The following is an 18,941-nucleotide window of genomic DNA, read 5'->3' as shown; positions in this document are numbered from 1 at the left end:
AACCCAATTTATTATGCATCTAATTTGTAGTTAATTCCATTTTATTAAGTCATCATGAGTATGATTAGTATAAATAATTAAAACGTCAAATTAACCAGCTAAATAAAAAAAATTCATCATAGACAAAGATATTTACAAAAAAACAGGTTATGAAATTATTTTCTTTCTTGGTTTTCTTGGCATCCAAACAGACCGTTAGGCAAACGCACAGAACACAGGTCCCAAAGTCAAGCTCATGTTGAATTAGAAAACCCACAAAAGGAATCGCTCGTAGATCTGTTCTTGCTACTACTCTCCCATCACTCCCAGGAGGAGTAGGAGAAGACGAGACTCCATTGTTGTTTTTCGGGGAAATTTTCTTTTTTTTCCTTCCGATCTCGTTTGGCTGATCGGAAATTTCACTCATTTCCTGATCGGATTTTCTTGGAATCCGTAGTCGTCATCGCTCTCGTTTCCGATGGTAGTCGATGGATCGATTTGATCTGGAAATCGACTGTTGAGATGAGATGAGATGCAGCCTAATCTGTTCCCATTCGGCACAGTTTTGGGGAATCCATTTCTGTTCAATGGCGGGGATCTGAGCGAGTTTGGCGCTGAAGGGTTCGGGAGCTCTAGGGTTTTCTTCTTAGTTCCTTTCTTATTGTCCCAAGGAGGTGGGATGGATTTGTCTAAGGTCGGCGAAAAGATCTTCAGCTCCGTTAAGTCCGCGAGATCGCTCGGGCTTTTGCCTTCTGCTTCTTTCTCCGACCGTCCTGAGGTATAGTGTTTTGATTGCGCTGTTCTCTCTGTTTAATTGGTGACAAAATGTGCGTGGCAAGAAGCCCACGCGTGTCGGTTTTGGGATTTGCAGAGTTTTGTCGAGGTTAATTTAAGGACCGGAATGTCGAGGTGTGGATGTTTAGAATTTATGCTTAGTTGTGTTGAGTTCTGTGTTTGGAGTTGGAGCAAGTAGATTGTTGTTCTGCCACCTGGTCTTCTAGTTGCTACTGCGTTTGCGTGTTCTTATCTTGTTTGTCTGATCCAGCTGACCGGTGAGGTTAGTCAGGAGAAGAAGAAGAAGATTGTTACTCTTGATGATGATATGGGGAGGTTTTACTATCCTCTTTTTATTCTTCTGATCCAAGGATAGATTAATAGCTGTAGCTATGTCCTCGCATCTTATGCTCTGTTAGCCGTCCAACTTCCAGGGGGTAATTATGGTCATAATTTGGATTTGTTTTAGTGAATGCCTAAGCCTAATTACTGTTAGATCAAGTAATCTTCTATTGAGACTCTTAAAGATCAAATGATACGGCTTTCCATTTGATATAACCTTTGTACATTATGAGAATTTATCATAAACACATTTGTAGATTCCAGCCCGTGCTGCTGCTGCAGCTGCTGTTGCTCGTGCTTTGGCAGGACTGCATCCTGATCAGAGTATATCTTCAAGTTCTAAAGAACTGAGCTCAATATATGGACGCAAACCTCCCCCTCAAGAAGTTGATGAGCCTGAAGAAGGATTCTATGAGGAAGTAGGTTTATTTGTGTGCTTCTGTCTGGTATATTTTGATATTGACAGTCTTGCAAGTGATCCTTTCATCGCTAAATAACAAGTTAATTCATCATTTCTTTTGTAGGACTTTGATCCAGTAAGGCATGTTTTGGAGAATGTGCCAGATGATGAGAATGATCTTGCTTATTTTGAGAAGCAGGTATTATTTTTAATGTTCCTCCGCCCCAACTACCAGATTTTCCTTCAATTTTCCAATCAAAACCATGACAATTATCTTAAGAGAACAAAAATGCAGGACATTAATATCCTAAGGGTTTCCGTAGTCCGTACAGAAGACAGCTATTGTTTTCTTGAAGCTTTATGGAAACAGCTTTGCAGGATCTTAAATGTTTGAAATTTTTTACCGGTTGTGCAGGCTGTCCTGAGGCTGGCACAGCTGGATAGAGTAGCGGAAAATCTGTCCCATCATGTTATGGAGCATCATGAAGTAATGGGTAAGTGGTCTTGATAAATTGCACATCTTCTTTTGTTTCCATTATTGCCATGGTGTTAGCAAATTGTGCACAGTACTCAAAATAGGTTTCACTTGGGTAAGTGAAACCTATTTTATTCCTCTTTAGTAAGTCTGAGAAGACCATAACCCTTTGAGAATATTGATATTCACTTCTGATCAGTGAAGGGGATGAATTTGGTTAGAGAATTGGAAAGAGATTTGAAGATTGCGAATGTCATCTGCAAGGTAAGGATATGTATTGTCTTTAGCCCAAATTAAGAAAAATGCATTGGTGGCTTCCCCTTATATTTTTCCTGTTGCCGGTGTGGCCTTGTTTGTGGCTGTTTAATGTTATTGACAGAATGGAAGAAGACATTTGACTTCATCAATGAACGAGGTGTCAAGAGATCTCATTGTAAACACTCATTCCAAAAGGAAACAAGCCCTTCTGGTAAGTTCTTTAGTTTCCAGACATGTAGGGTCGTTTCTGTTTTCTTGGATATTTTCACGCCTTTCGTCTTTCCTGCTATGTAAAATGTAGAGGGGCATTTAAGGTGGTAGGACGTTTACGGTAGTTTAGCCATGTAAAGCGCCCAGTTAGAAAAGTAGAGGACATAGGAATAAGAGAGAAGAAGAGAAATAGGGATAGACCTAGGCTCGCTTTGCAGTGTTTACGAATTTCGGAAGACTTACCCAAAATCGAAATGAATGGAGAAGAAGAATTCATGCGATCGACCCCAAATAAACTTGGACTAAGACGTTGTTGTTGATGTGTCTTTCCTTCTGAAAGTTCGGTTTTCATATGCTTAGTACTTTTAGATCCAAATCTGATGTGTAATTTTTACTGATTAGCTAGTGCCTAAATTCTGGCGAGTTTTAATTTCTATCTATGCTGTCCAACTGTCAAGACATTTTTTTGTATGTCATGCATTTCTGCTTCCCTGGATAACATGTAATTAGAGCAGCAAGAATGTTTTATTGTTTCCCCTTGCAGGACATGCTTCCTATTTTAACAGAGCTTTGTCATGCAAGAGACATGCAATTAACTCTTGATGCCCTCGTTGAGGAAGGAAACTATTGCAAGGTTGTCGGTTCTTGCTTTGCCTTCTGCTGTATTCTTACTTGTTCTTTTCATAAAATGTTGTGGTGATACTATTTTCCTATGGGAACTCACAGGGGACCTCAATGTGTTCCGTGATTGTGTAGGCATTTCAAGTTCTATCTGAGTATTTGCAGCTGCTTGATAGTCTTTCTGAATTCTCAGCAATCCAACAAATGACTCGTGGTGTTGAGGTGAATATAGATTTTTCATAGCTACTATTCTTTGTCTTCTTGATTTTTTCTCATAGTCAGCTAAACTCCTTCAACTTTCTTCAAGGTTTGGCTAGGGAGAACTCTTCATAAGCTGGATTCACTGTTGTTAGGAGTTTGCCAGGAGTTCAAAGAAGAAAGTTATTTAATGGTTTGTTAACCAACTAATCTACATGTTATTTGTGTCTCTCTTTTCTTATTCAAGATTTTAGCGGAAGAAAAGAACTTTGTGGATCTTACCATCCGATGATATTTTCCTCTATTTGGCTTGAGTTTCTCTGAGGAATTTCTTGCAATTAAGTTGAAGGGGAGGAACAATTTAGTTCGGAGATGAGGTTCACTTGTTTGTATGCTCATGCTTTTAGGTACTCGATGCTTATGCATTGATTGGTGATGTCTCTGGTCTTGCGGAGAAGATACAAAGCTTCTTTATGCAGGAAGTTATTTCAGAAACCCATTCTGTACTGAAGGCCAATGTTTTGGAGGTATGTTAGCACAATTTCAATTGATTCAAGCTCAAGATGCAGCTGAGTAGTGAATTCTTTCTCTTTGATTTGAGTGTAAACCATGCATTCTTGGATAAGAGGATGAATCAGAGCTTTTTGAGGATGGTACACTTTTGATTGTTGTTTCTCACGTACCATCATCCATCTGTGCATAGAAATTAAATGATTCAAGCAATCAATTCTTAATCTTATGATAGTAAAATAGGGGTCGTAGTCATAGTATGCAATACTGAAAGAAACAAATCAATTCTCTGTTTTTGTTCCAACAAGTACATTTGACTAATGTAATGTTGTGAACAGCACATGCCATGACTGGTGCTTTAGTGCAGAAAAGACCATGTTCTGATTTACTAGTTTCATTTATGATTTTTTTGGGGGTACAGCACCCTTGAAGTACATGTATTTTTTTAATAAGTTTGTTTTAACAGAGAACATAATTATGGTGAAGTTATGGGCCCCTGCATTTTATGTGGGTTTGTATATTTCTATATATTCTGAGATGCAATCTTTCCTGTGCCATGTCATGAGTACATACCTCATGCAACAACGTTTTTTGCTGCTTGTTACCGACACTGAGAGCACAAATGTGTGTTTAATGCCTATGAGTGCTTGAAAACGTAGTGAAATAAATAGATGACTGGAACTTTATTTGCATATTACGTGTAGATAACCAATTATTTTTTGCAGGAAAATGATGTTGCTATGCAAAATAGTAGGTATGCTCTATAATCTTTGTTGCTGGTATCTTTTACAGTATTCATATATGGTTCTATATTCATCTATGTTTCTATCTGATAACACTTTAATTTCATTACAGACATACCTACAGCGATCTCTGTCTTCAGATACCTGAACCCAAGTTTAGGCAATGTCTTTTGAGAACACTAGCTGTTCTATTTCAGTTGATATGTTCGTATCATGAGATAATGTGTTTCAAGCCAGAAAAGAAGGTAGATTCCATTTCCTGCTCTCAGTTTGTATTAACCATTGTTTGTTACTTTGCTAGGGTTCTCTTAACTGCTTGTGCTTTCTGTTTTTTGTATTCTTGTATTTGTTTTCAAATCTCTTCTTGCCTATGAGTTACTTGGTTTGGCAAATCTATCGTAGTTTTTTAACTTCTAACCATACAATTATGTGGTTTGATGACGTCTTGATCTCGAAGCAGACCTGATTATAATTTGCTGCCATTGCTATCATGTACTTAGAATTCCATCATGGATGTTAGACTTTTGGCTGTTACTCTGGTTTCTCGCTTAACATACTGTTGAGTCGGATTGTTTTCCCTGAGTAATTCATGTCGAATGAATGCTCATCATAAGAAAAATTTAAGCTCTATGTTAGTTCTACGTTGGTTTGAAGGGTAAACTTCTGGGCCTCTCTCTCTCTCTCTCTCTCTCTTCCCTATTGATATCAACTTTGCTTGGGATCTTATGGATCTTCAATTTTTTAAGGTCAAACCTCTGAACTGGAACAGGTAGAAAATTTGATCCCTACAAGTTCAGGTGCGACACAACAGATTAATGTAGTGGCAGGCAGTTCTTACAACCCTCAGGATGCATTCTCTTCAGCCCCAGAATCAGGATCTGGTACAGTTACTGTAGAAGAATTCTCAACCATGTCCCTGTCCGATGGAACTGGAACCTCCAGTTCCATGCAGCTAGAGTCCGACAGTAGAATAAGTGAGGCTAGGGATTCTAGAGATGCTGATTCAAGCAGTGAGTCGCCATGGTATTATCTTCGGAAAGAAGGTGCAGCTTTTGTGTCAGAAACCCTCCAGAGAGGACGCAGAAATCTCTGGCAACTTACAACCAGTCGTGTGTCTGTTTTGCTTTCTTCTCCAGCTGCTTCTTCAACAAGTATTCATCAGTTCTTGAAAAATTATGAAGACCTGAGTGTCTTCATCCTGTCCGGGGAAGCATTCTGTGGAGTTGAAGCTGTTGATTTTAGGGAGAAGTTAAAGGGTGTATGCGAAAATTATTTCATTGCATTTCACAGGCAAAGCATGCACGTAAGTCTAGCCTCTTGGCATCCGCTAGCCCATCATCATCAATTCTACATCTCTCTTATTCATTTTCATGCATCGCCTCTCTTACATAATACTCTGTTGTAAATTTGTTTGTTTTTTTCCTCTTTCAGGCACTTAAAATGGTTTTGGATAAGGAGACTTGGACTAAACTTCCACCTGATACTGTGCAAGCTATTAATTTTGCTGGTCTTGTGGGGGATGGGGCTCCCCTAATTATTTCTTCTCGCGGAGCCTCTGCTTCTTCCAGATTTCTTCAGTCAAATAAATCAAATAACTCAATTGTAGCAAATGCCAATAGGGATGGATTCTCTTATTGGCTGAAAAGTGAAAACCCTTTTTTAGCAAAGTTAACTTACTACAGAGAAGAACAAGACTATTTGTTTAGTGGAGCTGCTTCTGGAGATCATGAAGGAAATGATAGCATTCATGAGGATAGTGTTTCTCCTAATAGGAGAGGTGTAAGGCGCATGAATGGAGCTAGTCCTGTTTCTGAAGATGAAAATGAGGACCTTCTTGCTGATTTTATCGATGAGGATAGTCAGCTTCCTAGCCGCAGCTTTAAACATGGCCGCTCAAGAAGTCTTTCTTCCCATCTGAGTACTAGTGATGATTTTACAGCTCAAACAGGATCATCTCTTTGTCTTCTAAGGTATGCAGTTTGACAAATCTTTTAAGTAAAAATGACAGCTTTTTCTTTACCATATTTACCTTGGATCATTTTTTGTTAAATGTACTTGTATGTGTTAGGTCAATGGATAAATATGCAAGGCTTATGCAGAAGCTGGAAATAGTTAATGTTGAATTCTTTAAGGTATTCCCTACTGTATCCTTTCTTTATGATTTTTTGCAGACCTCGGCAATATACTTTCTGGACTTCTTTTCTAAAGTTCCTGTTCCAACTGCGTGAATTTTCGCAGGGAATATGCCAATTGTTTGGGGTTTTTTTCTATTTTGTATTTCAAATATTTGGTCAAGAAAATTCCAGTGGAAAAGGATTTGCTGACTCTCTCAATCGTAAGTGATTGTCATGTTTCCTTTTGGTACTTTTCTTTGTTTGCATTGCTACGACCGACTGCCTTTTATATGATTTGTAACATGACATTTAATTCTTTCTTCTTTCCTTTCGAAACCTAACATGTGCATTCTTTAAGACTAGGATATCTAGGTAAACCATTTTGGTCAACAAACAAAACTTAATTGTGGTTTCTAAATGCACAGATCGTTTGAAGAGCAGCTTGTTCCGAATATCACAAGATTGTGAGCAGTGGATAAAACCTCAATTGTCAACATCCTCATCTTCTTCACCTGGCTTTCCTCATGCAGTCCATAGTCTTAGTGATGTGACACCTGCAAATCCCCTGAATATGATTTCAGGTCACTTATCAGGCATATCTTTCGGTCTCAAGGTATGAATCTCACCTTACCATGATGAAATTCTACTATTTTCTCCCCCCTGTCATACCTGGATATGAGAACGATTGGTGCCATTCTTCCTCGTCAGCTTGTGGTTGTGATAAAAGGTTTTTGTAATACATGATCACTATTTGCAGGAAAGATGTGCTTCTGCAGACACTATATCTCTTGTTGGGCGGATATTGCACAAATCAAAGGCTCATCTCCAATCAATGCTTATGTCAAGAAATGGTGCTCTGGTCGAAGATTTCTTTGGTCAACTGGTACATTCCTCTTACTGATGCAACAATTTCAGCGGAAAGAAATTCCAGGCGAATGTGTTTTCCCATTCAGTTGACCCGATGACAATCCATATATATTTTTGTTACAGTCGTTATGTCACCTCACCTCTAAGCAATTGATGGATTTGTGCAGGAGTCCATTTTAGTTACATTTATGTTTTCTCCTTTTACTGATTTACTTCGATTTCTCATATTTATACATCATGAAGAACTGGTTGGCACACGTCATTTTAATACACTGTATACTCTTAAGAAATAACTTATTTACATTTGGTTTCTCATATCTATACATCATGAATAATCGGTTGGTACAAGTCATTTAATAGACTGTATACTCTTGTGATATAATTTCGCATAAATTGCACTGATGAATGATTTCCTCAGGTCGATTCTGTACCTGCTCTGACAGAGCACATACATAGGACAACTGCAAGGATACTGCTCCATGTGAATGGGTAAATCCTGCTTTTAAAGATTCCGTATCCGTTGAAAGGAAGTAATAAAAATGGATTGAATCTGTCTCCTGGATCTACCCTCTTGTTCTCATGTTTATCAATTTCTGGATCATTATTGAGTGAGACGAAAGCATATTTTCTGTCATAGCGGTAAATTTTGACCAGGATCTCTCGCATTAGTGCTTCTCCCGTGATATGTCCCGTATGTTCATTCACATTTAGTGGGTTTTGCAGATATGTTGATCGAATTGCTAATTCTAAATGGGAAGTGAAGGAGCTTGGAATGGAACATAATGGGTTTGTTTCTCTTATATGTCTTTTACTCCATTTTTGCCTTCACATTTGGACCTGCAACTGCTATGGAATCATAGATATTAGTATGCCACTAGTTTGTTTGGGAGTTCTCATGTTGGGCGTAGTATATTGGCAAACCACTTGTTTAATTTCTGAATCCAGATTTAGATGTTTACTACACAATTCATGCTTTAGAAACTCGAGTCTACTCGTTACTTGTCTTGGTGCATAGCTACTGTCATATCTGTGATGAATTATCTAATGAACAGGTATGTCGATTTGATGCTCGGAGAATTCAAACACTACAAAACAAGGCTTGCTCATGGAGGTATTCATCATGAGGTAAAGGACCCTGTTACCTTTTGGCAAATTTAAGGAATTTACTTTACAACCTTGAAAGTCTCTCTACATAGAGTTCAGACTCATCACCACTATGGTGGACGATTTCCTTATTTATCTGACTAGTAGTTGAAAATTTAGCTTTTTTTTTTTGGTGATGTTAGCACGCATAGTAATAAGCGAGGAAAATGTAAACCAAGGGAGATCCAGATTAGCATATCAAACATATTGTCCTCTTTAGATGGTTTCCACAGAAAAAAAAAAAAGCATGGAAGAGAGGCATGTGAGAGCATATTATTTAATACCAGGTGGTAAACAAACTGCAACAAAATCATCAATCTGAACCTGAAATCAGCTTGAGCATGTTTTTTCCCTCGGACCATAGGGAAAGGTTATATATCTGCTTCTGCTTGTAACTTTTTTTGCTTCTTAGGTCCAAAATCTCCTGCTGGAGTATGGGGTGGAAATAGTTTCAGAAACGCTGGTCGAAGGTTTATCACGAGTGAAGAGATGTACTGATGAAGGCCGTGCTCTCATGTCATTGGATCTCCAGGTACCTTTCCCCCATCCTTATTATTTCCAAGATATCATAAATGAGCTGAGTTTCCCGAATCGTGTATGGATCTGCCACAACCATCTGCCTGATATGCCCTTGGTGAATTACATTCCTCATTTAAAACCCGAAATCGAAAACTGTGTTTACACTTTGTATGTAGTGTGGATGATAGCCGTGATGGTGAGTAACCATCCGTCTTGACCAATAGAATAATTTATGGATGGTTACAGTATGTACACATTTCTTCGAGAAAATTAATGGCCGCCAATATAATCTCTTCGCAGGTTCAAAGATTATATATCTGCTTCTGCTTGTAACTTTTTTTGCTTCTTAGGTCCAAAATCTCCTGCTGGAGTATGGGGTGGAAATAGTTTCAGAAACGCTGGTCGAAGGTTTATCACGAGTGAAGAGATGTACTGATGAAGGCCGTGCTCTCATGTCATTGGATCTCCAGGTACCTTTCCCCCATCCTTATTATTTCCAAGATATCATAAATGAGCTGAGTTTCCCGAATCGTGTATGGATCTGCCACAACCATCTGCCTGATATGCCCTTGGTGAATTACATTCCTCATTTAAAACCCGAAATCGAAAACTGTGTTTACACTTTGTATGTAGTGTGGATGATAGCCGTGATGGTGAGTAACCATCCGTCTTGACCAATAGAATAATTTATGGATGGTTACAGTATGTACACATTTCTTCGAGAAAATTAATGGCCGCCAATATAATCTCTTCGCAGGTTCTGATAAACGGGCTTCAGCATTTTGCGCCCACGAATGTCAAGCCGAAGCTACAAATCGTCGAGACCTTTATCAAGGTAAGGACTTCGACATTTCGCAAAGTTCGTCATCTTAAAACTCTCAATGTGCCGAAACCGAAAGAGAGAAGCGTGTGCCCTAACCTAAAACTTATTTCGCAGGCGTATTATTTACCTGAGACAGAATATGTCCACTGGGCAAGAGCTCATCCGGTAAGAAAATGTCTTGGAAAAAAAAAACAAGAACGATGAAGTGTGCTTCATTTGACAGGATTTGTTGATGAAACATTGGTTTTCATCTCTCTTGAGTGCAGGAATACACTAAAAGCCAGATTGCGGGGTTAGTAAACTTGGTTGCTGCCATGAAAGGTTGGAAGAGGAAAGTGAGGTTGGAGGTTCTTGAGAAGATCGAATGCTCTTAGATCTTTCTAGAAGCTTCCCGTCGGGTATCCTCTCGTTGGTTTCTTCTTTGTTCTGATTGGTAAATCCGAAGTTGGTTATATATATATATATATTTGTACAGTGAAAGGCACCTGCTTGTAACACATTTTTTCTCTCCATGAAATGCCAACAAAAAAAATATTTTTTTTTGCGGGACGGTAATTAAAATAATAAGGGCCTATTCCGTATATTTGAAAGGCCACTAAATCCTTGGAATTTTTTGGATCTCTAACATTTCCATCAGTAATTGTACTTAATTGAATCAAATCTGATTTGGAGTCATGTTGTGCTTAAAAGCGAAAAATTAAAATTACCACAACAAAAAATATGTAAATTATTTCGATGGAGATTATGGCATACAATATCTGTATTAATAAAACTAAATTTGAAATTAGGAAACCAGGGAGAATTTGGTGGCAAACATGAGGAGGGTGCAAGTGCATAAATACTAGTAAGAATCGCTTGAGAGGCACATAAAGGAGTCCATCGAAGGCACGCCCGTCAAGCAACAGCAAAAGCATGTTACATGGTTCCCCCCTATATGTATGTATGTGTGTATGTATATGTATTGTATTTTATTTTCCTTCGTTTCTTTGGCTGCACTTAATTCGTTTGGCTGTTACTACCTATATATTCTTTCCTATGGTTACGATGTCTTTTCATATTCATTTAAATACTCGATTAAAAAAATGTGACTATTTATACATATTGATATATTGTACTTGCTCTTAGGATACAGATAAATTTTATCATGCATGTGTGTGCTAATTATTATTGCAAATGAAACAAACAAACAATACAAAAAAAAAACTCGTGGTAACTTATCGAATATTAAATCTGTAGAACTTAATTTTCGTGGACATTGGTGTGACAATGTATATGATATATTTATTTTTTTATTTTTTTATCTATTTTATACAAATGATGTCATAGTTATAGTACGTGCTATTTTCTAAGACCAAACTAATTTCAAATTTCATGTATATAGATTTCTTATTAATCGATTCTCTTTGGCATATATATATATATTCCTGTAAGGAGGTGTAACTTTTGGCTGGTGAAAGGTTTGACTTCCTCCTCTCAATATATAAAAGTAATTCATTCAACCCATAAGCAATTTCTTTCTTTCTCTTTTTTTTTTTAAAAAAAAAAATCTTTTAAAGGGAAATATGGACTGAAAGACAAAATCTTTTTGCTCAAAATATATATTTTTGACATCACTTTATATAGTTTTTATAATAAATGTTAAGATGTTGTACACATTAATAGTTTTGGTTCTTTTGACGGCAGACAAAATATACATACGACGAAAACGTCACAGTTATGTAAGATACAACAATATTTTTTTTGTAACTCTTAACACCATACGATTCTTTTCACAGAAATTCTTCTCTTTGATATATAAAAAAATGTACATATATATATATATATATATATATATATATTAAGGACTTAACGTGCCAAAATTCGAATCGATTTATTCCTAATAGATATAAATTAAAAAATTTCTGGCCTATTCAACATAATTATGTAAAATTAGGTCGCAGTTTCGTATCCGCTAACTTATGTGAACATGTGTGTGTGTGTATATATATATATATGCGTGTGTAGATGTGAAAATGAAGAACTTTTTACTTCCCCGATTGCTCAATCCAACGGTTCTTAGAGCAACCTTAACCTAACATCACCCCTCTCCCCCCCCCCATTTTTTTTCTATATTTAATATTTGTTCTTATATTTATATTTAAACATAAAGATTAATTAAGAGTAAAAATAATATTTACCACTATTAAATGCGAGCATTAAAATTAAAATCTTCTTTTCCCAACAAAGATGAATATATAAAATAATATCTCCACGTTTCTCTTACCCTTAAATTCTGATTTTCCTTCTCACCTTCCCATCTCTCTCTCTCTCTCTCTCTCTCTCTCAAACTGGTCATCTTTGCAAATGGTAATGCAACGATTATTGTTTTATTGATGAAATTGCTCCATGGCATTTCCTTCGAGTTTTGTGTGTGAATGTTTTTTTTGGGGGTAATATTATTGTTTTATTGATGAATGATTTTCTCGGGAAACAAACAAATTTTATAAAAAAAAAACACAGGAGAGAGAAATGGATGAGGTGCCGACATGGTTGGAGCCTCTCTTGAGAACTCAGTTCTTCAACGTTTGCTCCAAACACAGAGACACTCCGAGGAACGAATGCAACATGTTCTGCCTCTCCTGTCGAAACGCTGCGTTTTGCTTCTTCTGCCGCTCCTCTCTCCACCATGATCATCCCGTCATCCAGGTCCATACACATACATACATACATACACATGTGTGTACATTATATATATACACACACACGAACCTGTTTTCTTGATTAATTCTTCAAAGTTTTTCTTTATGACGAATCCTCATTTTCCACATTTTTCTTTATGGGGTTTGATCATCGATCCGAACCAAGTTTCTGACTTTTTGTATCGTCCCACCTTAGATTAATCATGTGAAAGTTCCAATATTCAAGAATAATTTGAACCGACATTTTCGCGTTTCGCATTTCATTTTTTTTCACATAATCATCAATCAGATCACTATATTTACCCTATATATATAAATACGAATTTCATCAAATGGTTGTATTGTAATTTAAATTTAAAAAAAAAAACCCTAAATTGATCGATCACGTGGGTGTGGATGGCAGATAAGAAGATCGTCGTATCACGACGTGGTGAGGGTGACGGAGATAGAGAAGGAGATGGACGTAAGAGGAGTTCAGACTTATGTAATAAACAGCGCGAGAGTCCTCTTCTTGAACGAGAGACCTCAGCCTAAGCAGCATTCCTCCCATGGCGGCGGCGCTGGCAAATCCGTCTCTTTCTTCTGTGAGATCTGTAACCGAAGCCTTCTCGACCACTTCCGCTTCTGTTCCTTGGGTTGCAAGGTTCGTCTCCTATATACACACGCATATATATACACACATGCATACATATATATATATATATGTTCATGGAATGTGTTTCTGCTTCCTAAGAGCAGATAGAGAGATGTGTCCTTTTGATGATATGATGATGATTATGGACATATAGTTACATTTGTTCTAACGTCTAGAATGGCGACATTTCTTCCGTTTTTATTTAGTACCATATATAGTTTTACGCGTTATATTAATATATCCACCGCTATACAACCAAAACTACATTCATGCATATACATTTTTACATTAGTTATAACCGATAATTGCTTAATTAAATTGTAATTATGTGATTAATTACACCGATGACGTCAGCTTGTGGGAATAAGAAAGAATGAGGAGGAGGAAGAAGAAGAAGAGAGATTGCGTAAAGGAAGACACCAAGAAACGCACAAAGGCACGGATCCTCCAACTCAATATTCCAATTCAAGAAGAAGAAAAGGCATTCCTCGTAGAGCCCCTTTTGCTTCTTAATTTAACCTTCTCCTTTTTCTTTTTCATTTACAAAAAAAAAATTAATTTAATCCTCTATTTTCTTTCTAATTAATTCAACTTAAATTTTAATATGATGTTTCCGATTCAATCTAGAATTGATGTGTATATTTTTTATTATTATTATTCCCCATCTGTACAATGTCCAGCTCACTCCTCATACTCCTCCCACATGGAAAACAATTTATATATGCATATGGAAGAAGTTTCAAAGAAATCGAGCCTGTTTATTTAATTAATTAATTAATCAATGTATACGCCAATTTAAGTACATGCAGATTTAATTAGTCTTCCGAGAATTAAATAATATAATAATGGAATTTGAGTTAATTAATTTTGGTCTAAGTTTTTTGGTTTTAAAGAAAAATGAGTTAATTACTTGTGGGTTTTAAACCCTCAAAAATTAATATGCGCATTTTTTTATTTAAAAAAAAAAGATAGTGAGGGGACACCAATGTGTATATGTTATGTAAAGACATATGACATGTTTCTTTGCCTTTGGTCTATTTTCTTAATTAATTTCGACATTTATGTAAGCTCCACGGCTATACATATGTGTGTGTGGTTACATTACATGTATGGTTTTAGGTGTTAGGTATATGAAAAGTACAGTTACATAAAACGACAGGTTTCTAATTTTAATACACAAAATGCACCCTACCCTATCCCCCCCTATGAACAAAATGACTTGCAAGAAAAAAAAATTATTAAATTTTGAAAACAAAATTTAAAATTAATAAAGCGCAAAAATTATTAAATGTTATTTTACCACAAAACGTTATCGTATGAGGGAAAAAATCATTCTTCCTATATGATTTTCACATGAACGCGATTATTAGCTACATTCCCTTCTAAACAAATCTAAGGTATTTTTTTATATATAATTTGGAGCAATTAAATTGCATTCTTATCCCCACTTATGGAATCGAGCATGGAACATTTGAAAAACAAATGGACCCTCGATCACTTCTACAACCAAAGTTGCAACCACTACACTGTCACCATGTAATATATTTTTCTTCTTGTAAACTATCGTTTTTTTTAATCTATTTATAAAATTCAAACGTATATAATTTGTACGATAGTGAATATTGCTTGTTCATATATATATATATATATATATATATATATATATATGTGTGTGTGTGTGTGTGTGTGTGTGCCTGTAGTTGTTGTGACAGATAGGGTCCTTGGATTGGAGAGCTCAGATTCTATCTCTTGCGCAGACAACGACTGTCAAAAGAGTATGCAGTAAGAACATCTCAGGTGACTTCTCCTAGTGTGGACCCCACTCCTTGATCACGACTTTCCACATTAATACATCTTCTTCTTCTTCTTCTTTTGTATTGCGTATCGGTGATCCTCAGATTCCATGTCACCAATCTCTTGTTTGGATTCTGAGCTGCATTTGCATGCATTGCGCCTCCCCTTAGTTTTCTAAGTAACCTCCTACCATTCTACGTGTACCATCTGTTGCAACTTATATATATATATATTGACAGCACATGTATATATTGAATCGATAAGTTGAATAATACATAACCGTAACCAGAATACAAATTGAATGATTTGATATAAAACTCAAATGGATATATATATATATATATATAGTTTTGTAAAATTGGGAAAAAAATCGAATCGAAATATAAATTGGATTCAAATCGAAAACCGAAATAAACACCCTTATCACTACCCGCAGTTTACTCTAATGATCATCAGATGACAATGCATGCATGAATGGTGAAGGGATCTTCTTCTTCTTATTAATTATTATTATTATTAGGAGTCGGTGTACCTGTACCAACACTATGCATTATTATTCTCTCTGCCTAACGAGAGTAGATTAGTGGGTCCCCCGAATGCCGAACCTATTTTATATTCACCTTGTTTAAATCTATTATAAGCCATGTGTATATGATTCCGGTTAGTGCAATAAGAGCACAAATCCGGAATCTGTACAAAAGCTACAACTTAGACCGGTTACCGCTTAATTTTACGGATTTAAAATTCGTACCAAAAATGGTAGCCAAGGCTGTGGTTTTGTACTTTTGATACATACAAAATGAAATCAAATCAAATCAAATTAGAATAATCCAAAACTTAATTCTGGTTCAATCGTACTCTTCCACTCATAGTTCCGGTTTTAAAATTAAACACTCATTTATCTTTTCCAATAATCAAATAAAAACCGTAACCGAACTATAACCGGAATAAACCGATATGGTGGAAAAACGCATATACCATGGCCACTAAACATACGCTCCGAAGCGCGGTCTGCCACCGAGTGACGTGGCGAGATATTATTGGATGCAGACATAGGCCCTGCGAAGCAGAGGATAAGAGCAAAGGGAATCGGAAAGTGGACATCAATTATGAAATATGATTTTCAAGGCGTTGGAAATGGGATCCTATGCGAAGTATTTGTACGTATTTAGACAAAACCATAGAAGAATGACGTGACATTATGGGGAGACACATTTAGACAAAGGCCCTCTCCTTACCAGTTACAACATGTAATTTTTTTCCAAACATAATCGTTATTTCATTTCCCATCATTAATTTCATATCCAATATATAATGGCGTACACCATATAACAAATGGGTTTCGTCATCATCTTATAAAATATGAATTTATTTTCTTGTAACAATAAAATAAATGGATGTAACGGTGTTCCTTTTTTTTCGTTTGAAAAAGTTGGGCAGTTGAAAAGTTTTTTCTTCTAATTCCATGTATTTGTGTGTGTATATAATTACAGATACATCCTTTTTGGTTCATCCACGAATGTAAATCTGATATGAATAAGTGGTCACCGTTTTGAAAACAACAAGGCGAGAAAAAAAGAGAGGACACAAATAAGAGTTATTGTCCAATCCAACTAATGAAAGCAAATCAAAATTAAAAATTTAAATGCATGCACACACCTTACAAAATACAACCTCTTCACTCTCTCCCTCTCTCTCTAAATTCAATTTTCAAAAGAATATCCTGTCCTTTAAAGTTAAAACCCACGAAAACTTTCGCATTCCCATATCCACCACATCCATGGCTAAAGATCTCGAGACCCTCGAAGGGCAACCACTGCAAGAGCGCGAGCAAGAACAAGAACAAGAACAAGAATTAACACAGACACCCACAAGCCAAGAAGAAGAAAATCATCGTGAGACGTCGAAGAGATCAGAAGAGTTAGGATTGGTGACGCCAAGTTCAAGTGATCACAAGATTCCGGCGGCGGAGACATGTCCTCCGGCGCCGAGAAAGCAACGGCGAGAGAATCTTCCGACGAGGAAGAGAAGATTGTCTGAAGATCTAAGGTTCTTCGAAGACACGGACTTTGGCCGTCGAGAAGTTGAGTCTTTCTTCGTCGGTGTTCGTCGTTGCCAGACCGGTTTGGTTAAGAGGAGAAGGTGTAGGAGCACTTAAAGAAAAATCCAACTATGCTTACAGTATGTATTCCTTCGCCAAAGGCTCCAATACTAGGGTTATAATTGGAATACTCTGTGTATGTATATATATATATATATATATATAGCATTTATCATCTTCGTCGATCTATGATATACCTCTCGCGGCTTAATTCTAATAGCGTGTATATATATATAATCATTTAGTTGGGTTTAACCATGGATTTCAATTCAGTCTACGTGTAGAGTTATGCAAGAGACTACATTTGTACGTATTATATACGATCCTTATTGTAAGCAGCATATGTCATGCAAAAAATCATAGATTAGCAGTCGGGGAAATAGCGAGACGGCTTGTAATGCTGAGGAGAGGGTTTAGGTTAATTTGAAGTTCTCCTTACAGAGGTTTAGAAAATTGCACCAAACCCCTTTTATTTATGACTGAATTATGGAAAAGGCCCCTTTTTTCAAACACAAGGCAAGAGGCATAGTACTCCTTTGTAAATCGCCAGGGGGGTTAATGATAAAAAGGTGTGGACTTTTGATATTGGGGAAGAAGGATGAATCGAGATGCATGCATGTCCCATGTTTGATCATGTTCCATGTTGCATTTGCATGTCTTAAATCAGTCTAGAGCTATTATGAGGAATTTGGAGATACCAGTGAACACATATTTATATGTCACGCTCCTCCTAATACTATCTGAATAAATCGTGTTCTTTGCATATAATATATGTATATGTATATGTATATGTATATGACTGAGAGAAGTAATTCTTTAACTCGAACACTTTCCAGCAAACCACGTAAGCACTGAGCTTTTTGTCAGAGACCGACACGTATCACCAGATGTCACACTTCAGTTACCCTTCCTCTATTTACCCACGCTCACCCATGCAAATTCCGGTAAATACCCTTGCGCTGTAAGCAACGCAGCAGCATCAATGGCGCCGAGGAGATCGTCACGAAAGGTGGTGTCGGTGACGAAGAAGAAGAGAGTGGTGGAGGAGACAGTGAAAGTGACTGTCTTCGACGGAGATGCTAAAGTTACGGAGACGGAGTCGCTGGAGAATAACCAGCAAGAAACAGAGGAACTCACTCTGAGCATTCCCGTCGGCGAAGAAGAACCTCCGGATAAGGAGGCGGAGGACGTCGTCAGGGTTGAAATTCCGGTGTCGGGTCCAGAGAACCGGTCGCCGGAGCCGCCGCCTCAGCCGCCGCAGACCCCCGGCGCCAAAGGCGAGGAGAGAAAATCCCCGGAGATAGAGAAAGAGAGAGAGGAAGACGAAGGAGAAAGAGAAGAAACCCACGAAGAAGAAGGAGGGCAAGAAACCGCCGGAGAAGGAATCCAGGAGAAAGGGCTGGAGGAAGAGAAGACGGGGAAGGAAGAGAAGTCGGCGGAGGAAACTCCGGCGAGGAAGAGGAGGAGGAGGAGGGGGAGATTATCCGGCGAGGGAGGAGGAGGGTACAGGAGGTACGTGTGGAAGGTGATGAAGGAGGTGCATCCGAAGATGGGGATATCGGGGAAGGCGATGTCGGTGTTGAACACGTTCATGGGGGATATGTTCGAGAGGATAGCGGAGGAGGCGGCCAGGCTGAATCAGCATTCACGGAGGAGGACGATGTCGGCGAGGGAGATTCAGGCGGCGGTGAGGCTCGTCTTGCCCGGAGAGCTCAGCCGCCACGCCGTCGCCGAAGGCTCCAAGGCTGGTTCCAACTC

The 18,941-nt window shown here is 37.7% G+C and overlaps 4 protein-coding genes across 6 annotated transcripts in view; all 4 read left to right on the top strand.

The window, feature by feature from the left end:
* The first annotated feature begins 189 nt into the window (after positions 1 to 189).
* LOC104826398 (syndetin-like) lies at positions 190 to 10,520 on the top strand. Of its 3 annotated transcripts, XM_010559076.2 has the most exons (25): positions 193 to 757; positions 1,353 to 1,514; positions 1,620 to 1,694; positions 1,911 to 1,989; positions 2,170 to 2,234; positions 2,350 to 2,439; positions 2,983 to 3,072; positions 3,195 to 3,281; positions 3,367 to 3,450; positions 3,665 to 3,784; positions 4,493 to 4,521; positions 4,623 to 4,755; positions 5,280 to 5,813; positions 5,942 to 6,480; positions 6,579 to 6,642; positions 6,749 to 6,845; positions 7,050 to 7,237; positions 7,382 to 7,507; positions 7,910 to 7,980; positions 8,215 to 8,277; positions 8,544 to 8,616; positions 9,047 to 9,166; positions 9,911 to 9,988; positions 10,091 to 10,141; positions 10,243 to 10,520. In XM_010559076.2, the coding sequence occupies exons 1-25, from the start codon at positions 512 to 514 to the stop codon at positions 10,348 to 10,350; spliced, it is 3,372 nt and encodes a 1,123-aa protein (XP_010557378.1). In that variant the 5' UTR covers positions 193 to 511; the 3' UTR covers positions 10,351 to 10,520. The 3 variants fall into 3 exon arrangements, with proteins under 3 accessions (XP_010557376.1, XP_010557378.1, XP_010557377.1); XM_010559074.2 differs by lacking the exons at positions 9,911 to 9,988; positions 10,091 to 10,141; positions 10,243 to 10,520 and having other exon boundaries at positions 190 to 757; positions 8,203 to 8,277; positions 9,047 to 9,432; XM_010559075.2 differs by lacking the exons at positions 193 to 757; positions 1,353 to 1,514; positions 1,620 to 1,694; ... (1 more) ...; positions 10,091 to 10,141; positions 10,243 to 10,520 and having other exon boundaries at positions 1,916 to 1,989; positions 2,175 to 2,234; positions 8,203 to 8,277; positions 9,047 to 9,431.
* Positions 10,521 to 12,265: 1,745 nt separating this feature from the next.
* LOC104826397 lies at positions 12,266 to 13,945 on the top strand. Its single transcript, XM_010559073.1, has 4 exons — positions 12,266 to 12,322; positions 12,476 to 12,661; positions 13,058 to 13,297; positions 13,643 to 13,945. The coding sequence occupies exons 1-4, from the start codon at positions 12,320 to 12,322 to the stop codon at positions 13,799 to 13,801; spliced, it is 588 nt and encodes a 195-aa protein (XP_010557375.1). The 5' UTR covers positions 12,266 to 12,319; the 3' UTR covers positions 13,802 to 13,945.
* Positions 13,946 to 16,769: 2,824 nt separating this feature from the next.
* Positions 16,770 to 18,941, top strand: part of LOC104826395 (histone H2B.2) — a 2,525-nt gene continuing 353 nt past the window's right edge. The window contains exons 1-2 of the mRNA XM_010559071.2: positions 16,770 to 17,263; positions 18,020 to 18,919. Coding sequence (XP_010557373.1) covers positions 18,166 to 18,919 — 754 coding nt within the window. The 5' untranslated portion in view covers positions 16,770 to 17,263; positions 18,020 to 18,165. The remainder of the gene's footprint in view (positions 17,264 to 18,019; positions 18,920 to 18,941) is intronic.
* Positions 16,863 to 17,240, top strand: LOC104827410 (cyclin-dependent protein kinase inhibitor SMR2). Its single transcript, XM_010560584.1, has one exon. The coding sequence runs from the start codon at positions 16,863 to 16,865 to the stop codon at positions 17,238 to 17,240; it is 378 nt and encodes a 125-aa protein (XP_010558886.1).

Source organism: Tarenaya hassleriana, unplaced genomic scaffold (genome assembly GCF_000463585.1).
Source record: "Tarenaya hassleriana unplaced genomic scaffold, ASM46358v1 Cleome5, whole genome shotgun sequence".
Taxonomy (NCBI): domain Eukaryota; kingdom Viridiplantae; phylum Streptophyta; class Magnoliopsida; order Brassicales; family Cleomaceae; genus Tarenaya; species Tarenaya hassleriana.
The sequence above is the reverse complement of the archived record's forward strand: the minus strand, read 5'-3'. Positions and strand labels throughout refer to the sequence as shown.